The sequence below is a fragment of the Barbus barbus genome (assembly GCF_936440315.1).
Source record: "Barbus barbus genome assembly, chromosome: 6".
Taxonomy (NCBI): domain Eukaryota; kingdom Metazoa; phylum Chordata; class Actinopteri; order Cypriniformes; family Cyprinidae; genus Barbus; species Barbus barbus.
This window is the reverse complement of record NC_136734.1, coordinates 19624674-19636142: the sequence shown is the minus strand read 5'-3', so window position 1 is coordinate 19636142 and position 11469 is coordinate 19624674. Positions and strand designations below refer to the sequence as shown.

The following is an 11469-nucleotide window of genomic DNA, read 5'->3' as shown; positions in this document are numbered from 1 at the left end:
TCTGTATAATTGTGTATGTGACAAATAAAAACAATTTTTTTTTTTTTTTTTTTTAAATGCATAAATATATAGCAATGTTATAATATGTTTATGTTAACTCTTATTCATCTAAAAGTGCCTGATTTAATTTAATTAGCTACGGATAGAACAAATAATGTTGTAGCATTTGAAAAAAACAAAAACAAATTATTTTAAATTTATGCCAGTTAAAGCAGAAGACTGAATTGCCAGCACAGTGTAAAAAATAAAGTTATGAAGTCAACAGATCATTATTTTAAAAAATTTAAAATACAAATTAAAGTGTATTTACATTATATTTTGCCCACAGTCCTATGCGTCATGTTTTAGTATAGCTTGTTACTATTGTTTTAATTTTAATTGTTTAAAAATTCAATTTTATGATTATTTTTATGACAATTTTATCTGTTATTTCACCACCTTTTATCTTTTCTTGTCATTTCCACTCATAAAGTACTCATAAAGGTCCAAATTCTTTCTATCTGCAATTTTGTAACCTTGCTACATTATCATATACTAACATAGAGATGTGCTGATTATTCTACTGTTCTATTTTTCACCAATCTAACTGTCTCAATAGACCAACAATGTTAAAAACAAAGGCCTATAAGAAAACTAATCAAAATTCAGTTTTGCTGTGCCTGTTTATAGCTCTGTTTATTCAAACAAGTTTCCCATTATTACATAAACCCAATACAATGTTCATATGTTTACATTTATGTGAAATCTCTGCTTAGTATATAATGTGCTTGTTTATTTTGTACTATAAACTGTGTGATGGATGAAGGAACAGCAGGAATAGTTTGACAAGGGCTCCTCCAAATGGTAAATCAACGTTACTACAATGACAATTAAGCAACAGAAATCCTGCATTGCTACATAAACGTGAATTTGTTATGCATAAAGGAATGATTAGGGCAAGTTTCTTTCAAAATGGTCAGTTTAAAATATAATACTTGATGCATTAAATGGATAATAAGCTAATGAAAGATTTTTTTTGGTAAAACAAAGAACCTGTTCAATAATGCAAACAGCAAGAGTCCAGCAAAACATTTTACATGTAATTACTTGTATATTCAATACATGCACAACACAATCACTGCTCCACCAATAGAAAGGAAAAGTAACTCTTGACCCTAAATAATCAGACCCCAACCCCCGTTTACCAGGACATTCAGCTCTAATGAGATGAAACAGTGAGCCATGCTTGTTTGGACAGCAGTTTAGGTGGGATGGCCTGCATACATTCATCAGAGCAGCGGGTGCCTTATTGGGAATTCATTAATCACTACAGACCTAATTATAAATTGATCGCATGCTCATACAAGATGAAGAGGCCTGTCTTGCATTTCTGATCAGCAGGGGAGGGCCAGCAGGGTCTAAGGATAGTAACTGACAGAGAGACTCAAAGATCTGCTTTGATCCACTAACACAGAGCTGGATGAGAAACCTCCCCTCAGCATACCAGCCACATGCAGTCATTACAGAACAAACATCAGGAGTCCGGCCCTCGCTGCAGCATGTACTTTCCCACACCAACTCATGATGAATCATACTCGAATCAATGACTTTTCTAGGTCCTTCTGTTCATTATTTGCTGATGTTAACTTCCCGTTCACAGCCTTAAAATGCAGTTTGCCACATATCTGCATTGTGCATTTGACAACTTATGCTCTTCTCAAGCATGAGCACTGAGAGTGTCGATAAGGACAGTAGAGGATGTTCCTTTTTGAATTCTGTTTCCTGAGATCAACAACTTCCTGTTTCCAGAATTTTCTGTTTAGCCTCTCAACCAGCTAAAACCAGCCTAAGCTGGTTGGTTGGTATTAGCTGGTTATCCAGCCTTGTCTTAGATGGTCATAGCTGGTAAGATTTATTCCTATGATTTATTTTTCTATGTAAACATTAAACTGCGCTGTCTCGACACACACACACACTCTCTCTCTCTCTCTCTAATTATTGTTCTACAGTACTGCCGAACCAGAACTTCTGCCGAAATAGGCATATAGCCCTGTACCCATAAGTAGCCTACCAGTGAAGCAGAATTAAAGCAAACCCAGCATTTTTAATGTTGTCAGCTCCCTCCAGCGATGAAAAGCTATCAGAGTTCACCGTGGGTCTCTTGACCTGCCCAATATAGCCACACTCTCGGTCTTTGCACTTGAGCACAATGTCTACTTACATGATGTAGCCTATTTCCTGAGTGTTTGTATAATTTTACCCACACTAAGTTTTTACATAGCAGTATGTTGGTTTTCAATACTTTGCCCTTTAAACTTCTAAATGTTAAATGATTCTATTTAGTTGTTTCGATGTAAAAGAAAAAGCAGTTGCAAACACAAAAGCAGTTAACAAAATACACCTACTCACCTTCGTACCAGTAAAACACACTTTAGCTGGGCTAGCCTACTAAATTATATTTGCTATCTAATTTAATTTTTATACTGTATAGTTTTTCTGGACAATTTGCAATTGCATGCAAGCTCCTGAATGTGATGAAATTGCCAAATGGTATTAGAGATGGGAGTGTGGATTTAGTGTACGTTAAGGGCACTGAACTTTGGCATTTTTCTGACCTGGGACAGTCTTGAGCCCTTACTTCCTGTTGCGTACACACTCTCAAGAAGCCAAGACCGCTAGAGTCGGTATTACAACAGGCACTTTATTTGTCCTCTTTAGTCCATTTGGCTGTGTCAGCCATTGTTGACAGATGAAAAATATCTGCACTCAACAAAAATACTCATAAAAACAGTTGAAAATTTACCGTAACATGCAGTCAGCTTCCCATATATGGACTGTTCGCAGTGCTTAGAGTTTCAGCCATTAGTAAGAAGTCCATGTAAAATTTAGTAACAAATAAATCAAAATACTGATAAAATGCATTTGCTTATAAACACAATGTTAATGCATTTGTTAGTTTCAAAAGGTTTTTTCATAAAAAATAATCTGTTATGCGTATACTTTGCAATGCCAATGCAGTTATAGGATGAGATGTGAGTAAAAAAGCAAAAGCAAATACATTTGTAAAGTCCTTGATCAGTAGACCTAAAGGTCTGAAATACATTCCCATTTATGCAATAGTCATTTCAATCAGTAAACACGGGACACAAATTATTCTTTTTCATCTGAGTGGTTTGTGTTCAAGTCTCACAGCACACAAATGAGACTCCGTCCCTCTTCAATCTCATCCTGCACCTTATCGCTGGAGGTGGCGATCTCAGCCTGGGCCGAAAACATAGCACAGATGAAAGTGAGAACAGTGCCTCCTATGGCTGTGTAGAAAGCCCAGCCCAAAGAGCACAGGCCCACTTTATATGGGGAAGCATCCGGACCACAGTAGTCAACCACCTTCTTAGAGCCCCAGCCTGCAGGATAGAGCATCAGACCGAGGATGAGGAAAAGACCTGCAAAAGAGAAATGGGAATGCTGTAATTACAAGGATATCCATTCAAAACAAACAAATAGAAATATTGTGAATTACAGTTGCTAAGGTGTTTTGGATAATTGCAAGGTGGACAGTGTAGTAAAAGTTAAAACTTATTGAACAGAAATGAACAGTTAACAATAAAATAACTTGCTAAAACTAATAAGAAACACAGCTAAAGAACTCTTAAACTCCATTCACACCAGGAACAATAACTAAAACGACAACTGTAACGATAACCATATTAGTGTCCACATTCTGTTTATTAGAAGTATGTGCTGCACTTCCGTTGTCTGCCACTTTAAATGCTCAAATGCTTTACAATTGGGTGGATTCTGATTGGATGTCCATGTTTTTATTGTTCATCAGCAGAAAATGATTCCAATGATAATTTTCCTTTGTGTCGTTATTGTTAGCCGTGGTGTGGACCTTCCATTCTCCTCAAATTAGAATTCAACTAAGACACCGTTGTTGGTCAGTTGTTTGGTTATTTTGCTTGCATACATGTCTTCAGATTATCAAAATCAGAAATCTCCACTTCAGTAGCACTTACAATCCCTCTAGTCTTATTATTATCTACATTCCAAAGTTTTTTTTCCAAAGGGGTTGGATCACTCGCCTGATTTAAATTTTATTCCTAAAAATATGGCAAACAAACTTATTCACACCACTGATTTTCTGGCCACTGAAAGCAATTTTTATTTATGGAATGATAAAAAGATTTATCCAAAATCCTCTCTGTAAAACATTTAACACTATATACTCAACAAAATGAAAGAAGAGTTTTGAACCTGGCTTTTCTAAATTGTTCAGATTTCTGTCCTAGACATGTACTGTATGCAAATTAATGCATATTTATTAGATTCTTCCTCATGTGCACACTTACCCATAAAATCAGAAGAAAACTACAACAAAACAATGGGTCCCACTTTATATTAGGTGGCCTTAACTACTATGTCCTTACATTTAAATTAATAATTTCATACAATGCACTTATTTTGTAAATACATGTTTTTACATTGTACTTATATTTTTAAAAATAACTATATGTAATTACATCTGTAATTAATTTCTGTAATTATATTTATAATTACACTGTTGACCCATCCCTTACACCTTAACCCACCCTTAAATCTACCCATACCACCAAACCTGTCCCTAACCTTACCCGTATCCCACCTTAATAGCAGCAAAAGTGTTTTACAATACAATATGAAAACTATAAGTACATTGTACTTATTGTTTTATGTAAGTACATAGTAGATAAGGCCACTTAATATAAAGTGTGACCAAACAATGAAGTGCACTGTGATTAAGTATGATGAAATCTATTAATTATCTCAAATTTTAATTGGAAACTGAATGCTAACTTCATTTTTCTCTTTAAAGTTCCTCTTTCCTTGACTACACACTCACTCAAAACTAGAAGCTCAGATTTATCCTTGTGTTCCTGACAACAACCTTGTAGCCCCTTTGAACCGTGTGATAACATCATCAGAAGATAACATCATCAGAATAAAATCTCTTCACAACATGAAAGGTTTCCCTGTAAAACCTCAGGGTGACCCATGAGTCATGACTTCAATTCAATGTCATTTTCTGCCTGTTGAAGCTATATGATAAGGTGATACAAATATCTGTAAAAAACTTAAAAACTGGGATTTAATTGCAAGTAGTGTTTAAAAGGCAAGGCAATAACTCTTGCTGATCTAATCTTCATACCAAACAGAGCAGGTCACTGTGATCCCTCTATTTTATTCTGAGTTCTTACTCTAAATAGGCAAGTGAGATCCTGTCTCTAAAGTCATGCTGAAGTCATGCTCTCACTATTCACAAATTACTCAATCAACATGTTGTAAATCTTTCAATGAAATTATACAAGAGCTACATAGTTTGGTAGTACCTGATGTTGGTCTTGGTCTTCTATAAAATGAACCACATTATTTTTATTGTACCACAATACTGTATTGTTCTAGTTTCCAGACATGACTGCAAATAAGATTATCATGACTGCATTATCATGACTGATCTGTTAGTCCCTGGTATTTTGACTCAGAAGGCCCTGCCACAGTCAACATTACAGCTCTACTCCTTTGAGCTTGGTAACAAAAGTAGGTGTGGATTCCTGGGGCACAAAGAATTCAGATCAGCATGAAATAAAAATGTACCCTGTTTTATAAATGCATATTATAGATTGTGGGTTACTTGTCCATCATATCTGCTCTTTTTTTTCCTAATCAGAGTGTCAAAACTTCTTCTGGTGACCAATATCTCTGGTGAATGCCGGACTTCTTTTTCATCATGGTATATAAAATTAAAAATGTTTCCTTATTATTTTCAATGTAAAAAAGCGTAGTGTCAAAAAGATGTTTGTAAGAAGGGGTATCTTTTTTTTAAGATTGACAAACAATCATAATAATCATCGTAATTCGGCCTCTCAAACCTAGGATATCCTCACCCTTGTTTTAAGTCTTAAATCCCAAAAGTAAAGATGTTTAATGAATTTATTTGGTTGTTTCAATTATTATGATTATTATTATTATATAGTTTTGTCAAATTATAAAATTATTAACAAACTAATTCTGGTTAATGCTGTTAAAGTAATGCATTTCATGCACTTTACATTCAAAAATTGATTTACAAATGTTGATGTATTGTTTTTTAGGGAGATTTTCATGAATCCAGCCCTTGGTGTATCACCATCAAGAAAGTAAGCAAAAGATACACTTATGTTTAATGGTTTGAAGGTTTTCAAACCTTGTACCTCTGTATTCTCAGATCAAGCTCTGTTTTAAATAAGAAATAGGACAAACTTAATGAGGATTTCTAAACATTGGAGACACCGAAGTAACATTTTCAATGTCGTAATATTTAGACTGTCTTTTCTGTAATGGGATGATGAGAGTGTTGAAGTTCATAATTAGATAGCATGGTCTTTGAGGTCACAAGAGGAATGTCAAAGCCTTGAAGCCGTGAGTTCAGAGCATTCTGGGGGCAGCTTCAGTGTCTCACTTAAATACACTCCCTAACTTTCTGTGTTTAGTTGATAGTGGTTCAAAGTTAAAGATGACCACCAACTGCCACCACAAAGACTGCCAACAATCTAAGAAAGCAGTGCTACAGTAGACTTTCCCATCTTACCTGCTATTCCCTGAAGCAGGCCACACACATTGAATATGCTCTTCTTCAAGATACTCTGGAAGCACATGCTGAAAACCGAAAGGATGGCCACTAGGGACAGGAGAAAGATTCCGATGACTAGAAATATAACAGTGGCCTGCCAGAAGCCACTGGCTATTTCCATGAAGTCTGTGGCGTAGGCCCCACACTGGACCACCTTCTGCTGTGCCACCTTGATGCAGCGGTTATAAATACCCAGGGTGCGCTGGTCGCTGTGGTGTGAAGCAGTGATGGTGAAATTGAACTCAGATCCATCTGGATATCCCACTAGCCATTCGGCACTCATAAATGCCACCAGCTCAGCAAATGCCACCACAATGCTCATCAAGGTCCATAACATAGAGCGGCATGTGACTATGACGTGACACATTCTGCAGAACCTTTATGCCAGCACTTGAGAGGAAGTGGTTTCTTCAAGCAGCAGCTGAGGCACGTCAGTGAAGGTCCAGTGGTATTATCATCACAGCTAAATTAGCACCAGATCTCCTCAAACAGCACCACAGAAGAACTCCTGAGCTCTAGGACTGTCCTGAGAGTATCCATGTACTGACACCGATTGAAAAAATCTATGAAGAAAAAAAGAGAAGCATTTGTTTGAGAAAGTTATAATCAAGGCTATAAATCTCGGTTGCTCAATAGCTCTGAATCAGCACACTGACGTCTGTACCAGGAACAATCCAATTTAATTCTGAAGTTTTCCAGTTCACAAACCTCTCTGAGAATCCTAGTAACATGGCACAAGTTTTAGTCATTTCACCCATCAGAGGATAGTGCCGCAAGCTATACAATACTTTCACCTAGGTCTATGTTATGACAGGTCCTTACTGTGATACCGCAAGATTGTGTAAGTAGCAAATGCCTGTTTGTACAGGTATGTAAGGTGTTAAAATATAGAATTTGAAAAAACAAAATGTACTTCCAAAAGCAGTCATAACAAACATACGAAAGGCATGACATTTCACATTAAAAAGTTCCTAGTTTAAGTAAACTGAGTCTGAGTACATGATGACAGGTAAGGATTTTCTTAAACACTTCAATGACAGTGCTATGAAGGCAAGTGATGTATGAATTTATTGAATGGAAGATTATTATGTCAGGTTAGGGTTAGTTTTTTCTTTTGGTATCAAGCACCATGGTTCAAAACTGAAAAGGCGAGCAACCACAGCACTATGTCAAAGCTTGGTGTCCCAGGGAATCTTCAAATATGTATATACACACATACAGTATGTCTTGTGTCTAGAGCTTTTTTGTTACTACCAATAAACTTCTCTTTTCAGTCCTCAAGAATGATTTTTAATTATGTGTGAGCTGCCCAAGACTGTTTACCTGAATGGCCAGAACATTTCAGATCTAAGAAACACAAAGAATGAGCTCACGCTTAATTTAATTACACCACATGATTTCCCCAAAAAAGGAGATAGCAAACCAAAAAGGAGAGTGCCATAGATTCTTAAGGGCCCTGAAGAATGTCAGAGCCTGTTGCTGTGAGATGAGGATACAAAGGGCTCTCCTGCTGGTGAATTAACATGGTCCTGAAAAGGGATAAAGAGGTTTTCTACTTATGAATAAAGATGGATCCAGAAAGTCCCTAGAAACGGTGACAGACTTTCACTGGTTAATTACGGTTTCAACTGAAATGCTGCCTTCAAAGCAGTTTGAAAACTGACAAGAAGCATTCAATGAATTCATTCTTAGGAGCTCTGGAATGTCTTCCAAGATCAATGTTGAATACTTCTAAAGAGGTCCAAAGGTGCTCAGCAATCAAACAAAACCTCAAAATCACAGAGGTCAAAAATCAAAAGCTCTATCTTGTAGGCTACATCTAATTAGTTCCTATGCTTTATTAATATGGGATTTGCATTGGCAGGTTCTGACTAATAGCCTACTTTTACTGTGTAACTGTACCATACAGTGATGGTATCAACTGCTAGTACCATGGTGCATATGCCATGGCACTACACCATATCAAAAGACTATAATGGTACATGTTCAATCAAAACAATGCTATTGCCATGCTACATGATGTAAAATCATATTAGTTTACTTAACCCTTTAAATCTTAACCAGTCTACAGGCTTAATCTCGTGTTACTTTAAAGAAGAACTTTATTTTCTCATGCCTCCTGTTACAATCTGTTACCAATGTTTGCCTTAAAAGAACAGGTTCAAAAAGCAGTTTTATTGATTTTTAAATAATTAAACAAGGCAGCAAAATTCCCTGGATCACAGCTCTCTCTTCTCTTGTTCTGCTTTTTTAAAATGCTCAATCAATAAGTTGCATCATCCCTCCACAGCTAGAGAAAATTATCTCTTTTGTTCAGCGTGGCTTTCGACGATGTAAGAACCTAGATTCGACACAGTTGCACTGAGACGAACAAATACACACGCAGTCCGAAAGGCACATATCAAATATTTGTGTTCCCCTTACCTTCACGGTGCTGAATTAACAGGCTGTTCGCCGATTAGTGGTTAACTTCCTGAAGTGTCTGAGCGGATCTCCTCTGTTCTGACGATACACGACACGCGCCAGAAGGGAAGAGCCACGGCAGAGACCTGGAAACATTCAGCTTCACAATCACAGCTCTGGGATACATGGAAAAACACACAACATGGCATCGTTTAGAGATCACGGATCCTAGTTCGGCGCTAGTCTCAAAGCAATACCAGTTCTAGCTCACTTTAGCTACTTTCTCATTGTTTCTTGACCGCCTCGTTTACTCCAGCCCCTCGTGAAGTTACAATGGCTCGGAATGCGCCCACACGCCTCCTCTGTAGACTAGTCTAGGTAGACCGCTCACTACGAGCTCACATGTTCTCTGATTTGCCCTCTTTTTCTTTGTAAAGATGTTTTCATTTGTCTGGAGAATCTGATTAACTTTACCCAATCAGTTCATACAAGAGACACCCTTATTGGGTGGTGGGACATACTGCTGGATGTTTCTTCATGTATGAGTGGGCTAGTTTTTGGCCCTGTGTTTCACACCCATATAAAATGTTTAATTTGTTCACAATGTTCAACACTGTAGTAGAGAACGGTTATTTATGTTATGTTTTTTTTAAGTTATTGGTTTTAATAGCTTTCATTAAATATACAATTACAGTCTTTTCACATTTTTGTATAATTTCACAAAATTACAGCTTTAAAATTACACCAAATAAAAATGTTAGGCTACTTTGATTTTTTCTTTGTTTTAGGGTGATATCAGGCAAATTGGGCCACTTTTTTGTTAATCGCTTGGAACACTAACTAAAAACCATGTATGACATTTAACTGTGTTCTTATGATTAATAAGGACTGCTTTTAATATTTTGGTGTTGAATTGATGTAATAAAATCAAATCGTTCAAGCCCTACAGGTTTTGAAACATTAGCTGGCCCACATTTTTTGAGATGGCAGTGTTCAGGTAAAATGGGCCGGCTAATCAGCAAGAATGGACCAGTCAAACTGCAAAGTGAAATAGAGACATTTCTGATAAAACACATTTAATTATGTTTAATTTTATAATGTAACAGAACACTGCAGTTAAATTACATTTAAATTACATTAGAACATCAATTTGAATTGCATTAAAACATCCATTTCAAATAATTTAATCAATAAAGCACATTTCATGAACAAAATGTAACAATAACAATTAGTGTTATGGCAACAGTTTAAAAATTAACAGCCAATGACTGCAAAGAATTTCAAACAGATGAGGTATAAGACACTCAAACCTTTCAATGAATTTCATCAATAAAAATGAAAAATGTAACAAAAACCTGAACATTTGGTGTGTGTGTGTGTGTGTGTGTGTGCATGTTTATGTGGACACAAATTTGTATAATGACATGGGTATGACAGAGGTATTACAATATGAAGGTGGTTTATGAGGACACTGCCTATGTCCCCGTGATTCAAAAGGCTTAAAAAACATACTAAATGGTGTTTTTTTGCAAATCTAAAAATGCACAAAGTCTCCTGTGAGGGCTAAGTTTAGGTGTAGGGTTGGTGTAGGGCAATAGCACACACAGTTTGTTCAGTATAAAAACCATTACGCCTATGGAGAGTCCCCATAAACCACAAAAACCAACATGTGTGTGTGTGTGTGTGCATGCGTTTGTGCGTGAGTGTGTGTGTGTGTGTGTGTGTGTGTGCACGCGTGTTCGCGTTCAAGATTGATGTGAAGGTTTTTCAAAAACAGTCTTGGCAGATCAAGCCGTCATCATCAAAAATGCCATTCTCTTCACCACAGCGCTCATGAAACCAGGCACTACAGTGATCACAGCACACCCAGTCCTGAGTGGCCTTTGGGTCACTGGGATCACCGTAGAGGGTATGGCAAACCTTGCAGGGATCTTTGTCTTCTCTGTGGTTCTTCTTACCTTGCTTTTTTCCCCTTGGTTGCTTTCCCTTCTGTTGCTTTTTTGTCTTTGTGTTTATGTAGTCAAGGTGTTCCTGACTCGTGAAAAGGTAAGAAGGAGATTGGCTCTTTTAGGCCTCTCTCAACTGTCTCCCTATATTCTGCCAATGCTCCTCTCATGCTCTCCCTTACCCACTGATTGTATTTTTTGCCCCATCCCTGGCGGACATCCTTTCAATCTCCTATATGTTCCTTTCTGACCCTCGTCTTTCCTTTCTGATCCTTTCTGTTTTTCATGCTGTCTGTAATAAAATGTGAAAAAGGTATGTCACAAATGCTAAAATACAATATATAATAATATAAATAATTTTTAAAAGGAAAAATCACCAGAATTTCTACTTAAACTCAACTCAGAAGGCGGCCCATTTTAACTTAAATTAATGGCTCATTTTATCTTAACACATTCAGGTAAATTGGCCCAGTAACTAAAAATGATTTTTCCAGA

At 36.8% G+C, this 11469-nt stretch overlaps 1 protein-coding gene across 2 annotated transcripts; it reads right to left on the bottom strand.

Moving 5' to 3' along the window:
* Positions 1-652: 652 nt before the first annotated feature.
* LOC306871213 (LHFPL tetraspan subfamily member 2a protein-like) lies at positions 653-9518 on the bottom strand. Of its 2 annotated transcripts, XM_079418991.1 has the most exons (4): positions 9300-9518; positions 9050-9204; positions 6584-7188; positions 2668-3422 (listed from the first exon to the last, which is right to left on the bottom strand). In XM_079418991.1, exons 3-4 carry the CDS (start codon positions 6990-6992, stop codon positions 3166-3168), a joined length of 666 nt encoding a protein of 221 aa, XP_079275117.1. In that variant the 5' UTR covers positions 6993-7188; positions 9050-9204; positions 9300-9518; the 3' UTR covers positions 2668-3165. The 2 variants fall into 2 exon arrangements, with proteins under 2 accessions (XP_079275118.1, XP_079275117.1); XM_079418992.1 differs by having other exon boundaries at positions 653-3422; positions 9050-9373.
* Positions 9519-11469: the final 1951 nt, after the last annotated feature.

Bases quoted from the DNA above. Each gene is read 5' to 3' on its own strand.
- LOC306871213 (XM_079418991.1), bottom strand. From the start codon at position 6,992: ATGTGTCACGTCATAGTCACATGCCGCTCTATGTTATGGACCTTGATG. The intron at 3,423-6,583 runs GTAAGATGGGAA...TCTCTTTTGCAG, and splicing joins CCTGCTTCAGGGAATAGCAG to GTCTTTTCCTCATCCTCGGT.